General features: G+C 41.7%; 1 protein-coding gene across 1 annotated transcript; it reads left to right on the forward strand.

The window, feature by feature from the left end:
* Window positions 1-1,864: 1,864 nt before the first annotated feature.
* LOC113753672 (AAA-ATPase At2g46620) lies at window positions 1,865-4,192 on the forward strand. The gene has a single exon (XM_027297894.1). The coding sequence runs from the start codon at window positions 2,445-2,447 to the stop codon at window positions 3,876-3,878; it is 1,434 nt and encodes a 477-aa protein (XP_027153695.1). The 5' UTR covers window positions 1,865-2,444; the 3' UTR covers window positions 3,879-4,192.

Consider the following 4,192-nt stretch of genomic DNA (forward strand, 5'->3'; position numbering starts at 1 on the left):
ACTTATTCCTGATATTCATGAGAAGAGCGGGTTTCAATCTCACGAGAGTTTTCAATTATCCGGGAAAATGATTATTAGAAAGAAAAACAAAATGGGGAGAGGCGTGGTTGTGTGTATCCACGCGACAGACAGTTTTAAGCGGTCGAAAATGGAAAAGTCTGTTGGACTTGAATAGGTGATGTCGACGAAGTCCCAACAAGCTCCTGGACAGGAAGTAATTTAGGCACTAAACAAACACTACTACTGGTTAGTTGTCTTTCCAACTCCTACTAACCAACCAACCGAAAGCAAACAAACGCAAAAGAGAGCCCCCAGTCTTCTTCTTTATATATCTGTCTCTATATGACTACTTTTTCAGGCGGAGAAACTGTCGTGGCCGCCGGAGCGATGTCCCACCTAGTCCTTAGCTGCGAATCATTTACCGTTGTCTTGCCAATCAATTTTCATGGTAATATATATATATATATATATATATATATATATATATAGAGAAACTAAATTCAAAATTTACCCAAATCCACATTTTACACATTGGTAAACTGCAAATATATATATATATATAATTTAAAAAAAAAGAAAAAGAAAGTGTAGCATTTGTGTTAGCAATCTTGTTAGTGTTGTATTTAAATACACAAGGGCAGCTTCCTTGTAAGATACACTACTATAAGTATAAGCCAGACAAATCTCCCATCCATATCATATGTAAAACTGCAAAGAGGGAGGGAATGATTCAACGAGTCCAAGGCCAACAGCTATGAGGTATCCCATTCCCAGCCCCCGCGACCGCGAGAAAGATCAAAGAGAGAAGCCCCCCAGTTTTTACGTTCCCATACTTAAAACAAATCAAAGCTCCGTTGTTGAATTGAATGACCACTGAAGTATCATCCGTCGAATAATCAAAAGCATACCATCCATGGCCATGGATTCTTGACCGTTGAAAAGTCCCACCCCAATTATTCTCCTACTCGTTTTTCTTTTTTTATTTTTTTTATTTTTGGTTGAAAAAAAGTAGTGTTCTGCATCATTGACCACAAATAGAATAAGATAAAATTGAAAGAAAAGGCTTAACACCAGATTAATAGAATAAGCGTTCTCATGCCTTTACCAGTATATTAGACTATTATCCAACTAATAACTAAGTGAAAGCTGAGAATTTGGTTACATGTTGTCGTTAAAAGTGGGTCCATGAATTGATACTTGTACTCTATAAGTGGACGGTTTGTCTAATACGGATGCCCATAATAAGACACTTGGTAACATATAGTTGAGGTGTTATATTTTTAAAAATATAAGATTAATTAAAAAAAAATATAAGTATAAAAAAAAGTAGATCGGATTAAATAAAAAAATATATAAATGTAAGAGAGAATACTAATTGTTAGTATATATATATATGAAATAAGTTATGTAAATATTAAATGTGTTAACGAATTTTCTAAAAGCACTTGATAGAAAAATCATAAGCTGATTGTTACATGCCACTCACGAAATTTTCATAATAACAAATGACCGTATGCAATCATAATTACAAGCAAATGCGGAAAAAAAAAAGGCTTTCTATTTTGTGACATCGGTGCCTGAAATAAAAAAAAAAAAAGGGTGAGTTTATTGCGAGGCAAATTTTAAAATCATTGCTCGCTCTAAAATTAGCGTCATAAAACGCACTTTTTATAATATTTGGAGCTCGGTGGGTACTACAGAATACAAAGAAGGGAGGAAAAAGAGCAAAAAAAAAAAAAAAAAAAAAACAGAAAACAAAAGAAAAAGCAGCAAGAGTCCAAGGTAAGAGCTGATCTCACAAATCCTCCCTCAGACGCGGACATATATGCGTTCGTTCATTTCTTCTCTGTTTCTCACGCAATATATATATATATATATACACACTACAAGTATATTCTACTAGTATTATGATTTGACCAATTAAACGGGGGAAGGGCGCCGGCAATAGCCGTCTCCTGGAGCTGAAATTCAAACCAAGCAAACACGCCATTTAAAGATGGCCCTAATTTCTTCCATCCCCATATATGAATCTGATACGTTCTTCTTCCTCTCATTCCTTCCTCCTCCAAAATCTCCAACTCCGGAACCCTCTCTCCCTCATTTGTACTGCTACTAGCTTCATAATTAGCACTGCTAGTATTCCTTTATAATACTATACTGCTACTGCTATTAGTGGTTTATTATCCTGTTCTCATCATCATCAAATCATCTTCCGGATGATGATGCCTTTTCCCTGTCGCTCCCGCACCATCATTTCTCCATCGTTTGGCAGATGAGGAGTTTGCCCTCTTCCTCCGTCGCTCTCACCCTTCTTTACTTTCTCCATTTTAGCTCGTCTTTAATTTCCCGGCAATAACAACCCAACCCCCCCTTTTTTTTTCCTCTTCTTTTTCTTCTTCTCCTTCGTAATTATCGTTAGGCACAAATCATACGCGTCATCAACCATGTTTTTTCTAAATCCAATTTTATTCTTGTTGATAATCGTAGTCCCCTTTTTAATCTTTAGATTCTTGTCCAGAACATCCATTCTGCATATCGCGAACAATTGGTGGCGGACTTTGGCTGACAAATTTTACGTGTACCAGTTGTACAGAGTTCCCCAATTCAACGACCACATGCAGGAAAATCAACTCTACCGAAAAGTTCACACCTACCTCAGTTCTCTCCCGGCCGTCGAGGACTCCGACTTCACCAACCTCTTCTCCGGTGCCAAACCCAACGAGATCAACCTCGTCCTCGACCCCAACCAGATCGTCCTCGACAATTTCCTCGGCGCTCGATTGTTCTGGATTAACCAGAAATGCGACGGGTCTGGGTTGAAATCGCTGGTTCTCAAGATCAGGAAGTCCGACAAGCGCAGAATTCTGCGCCCCTACCTCCAGCATATCCATACGGTCTTCGAGGAACTCGAACAGCGAAAGGATGTCAAACTTTACATCAACGTCGATGACGAGCCGCAGAGAAACGGACGGTGGAGGTCGGTTCCCTTCACGCATCCGGCGACGATTGACTCGGTCGTGATGGACTCGGACTTGAAGAACAAAGTCAAGTCGGATTTAGAATCCTTCCTCAAGTCCAAACAGTATTATAACCGATTAGGCCGGGTTTGGAAGCGGAGTTATCTCCTCTACGGGCCCTCCGGTACCGGGAAGTCCACATTCATCGCTGCGATGGCCAAGTTCCTCTCCTACGACGTCTACGACGTCGACCTGTCCAAAATATCGGGCGACTCTGATTTGAGGTCGCTGCTGCTGCAAACGACGAGCAAGTCGCTAATCGTGATGGAAGATCTGGAGCGCCATCTGACGGGGAAATCAACGGCGGTGAGCTTGTCCGGGATCCTCAACTTCATGGACGGCATAGTCTCGTGCTGCGGCGAGGAGCGCGTGATGGTATTCACAGTGAACGGCAAGGATCACGTTGATCCCGCGATTCTGAGGCCCGGGAGGATAGATGTTCACCTGGAGTTCCCTCTCTGCGATTTCAACGCCTTCAAAAGTTTGGCCAACAGCCATTTGGGTGTGAAGGAGCACAAGCTTTTCCCTCAGGTGGAAGAGATGTTCCAAAGCGGGGCGAGTTTGAGTCCGGCCGAAATTGGCGAGCTTATGATTGCCAACCGGGCCTCTCCCAGCCGGGCCTTGAAATCCGTAATATCCGCGCTGCAGAATAACGCGGACACCAAGTTAGCTGGCAGGGTGTCGCGCAACGGGTCGGTTCGGTCAGCGGAGGAATCCGGCGACTCGGGAATATTGTGTAAAGACGCCGGTGTTTCCACCGTCAAGGAGTTTCGGAAATTATATGGATTCTTGAGGAGGAGTCGAAGGGAATCCGCAGATTTGGATGACAAGGAAAGGGAAATTGGTCGACAAGAAAGTTGAGTCGTGCCCACCCGTCCACCAATCAAACTACACCAAATCAGAAAACCCCGTTTAAAGTTTCAGAAGAGTAGTCTGTCTTTCTCTCGCTGTTGTGCTCAATAGTCCAGTAAAGATATTTTTGGCTTTTTCTCTCCCCTTTTCCTATCTTCCTTCCATAGTATAGTTAGCATTTGGGGGAAAAAATACTACTGCTGTAGTATATTTAATTAGCACAGCGTTAATGTTTAGCGGGAAAACTTCCACAGGATACTACAGTAACGATTGTTGTAGCAGTACATATAGATCCATTTTTAAGTAGCATAGCATTACATTAA

This window comes from Coffea eugenioides, chromosome 2 (assembly GCF_003713205.1).
Source record: "Coffea eugenioides isolate CCC68of chromosome 2, Ceug_1.0, whole genome shotgun sequence".
NCBI classification, from domain to species: Eukaryota; Viridiplantae; Streptophyta; class Magnoliopsida; order Gentianales; family Rubiaceae; genus Coffea; species Coffea eugenioides.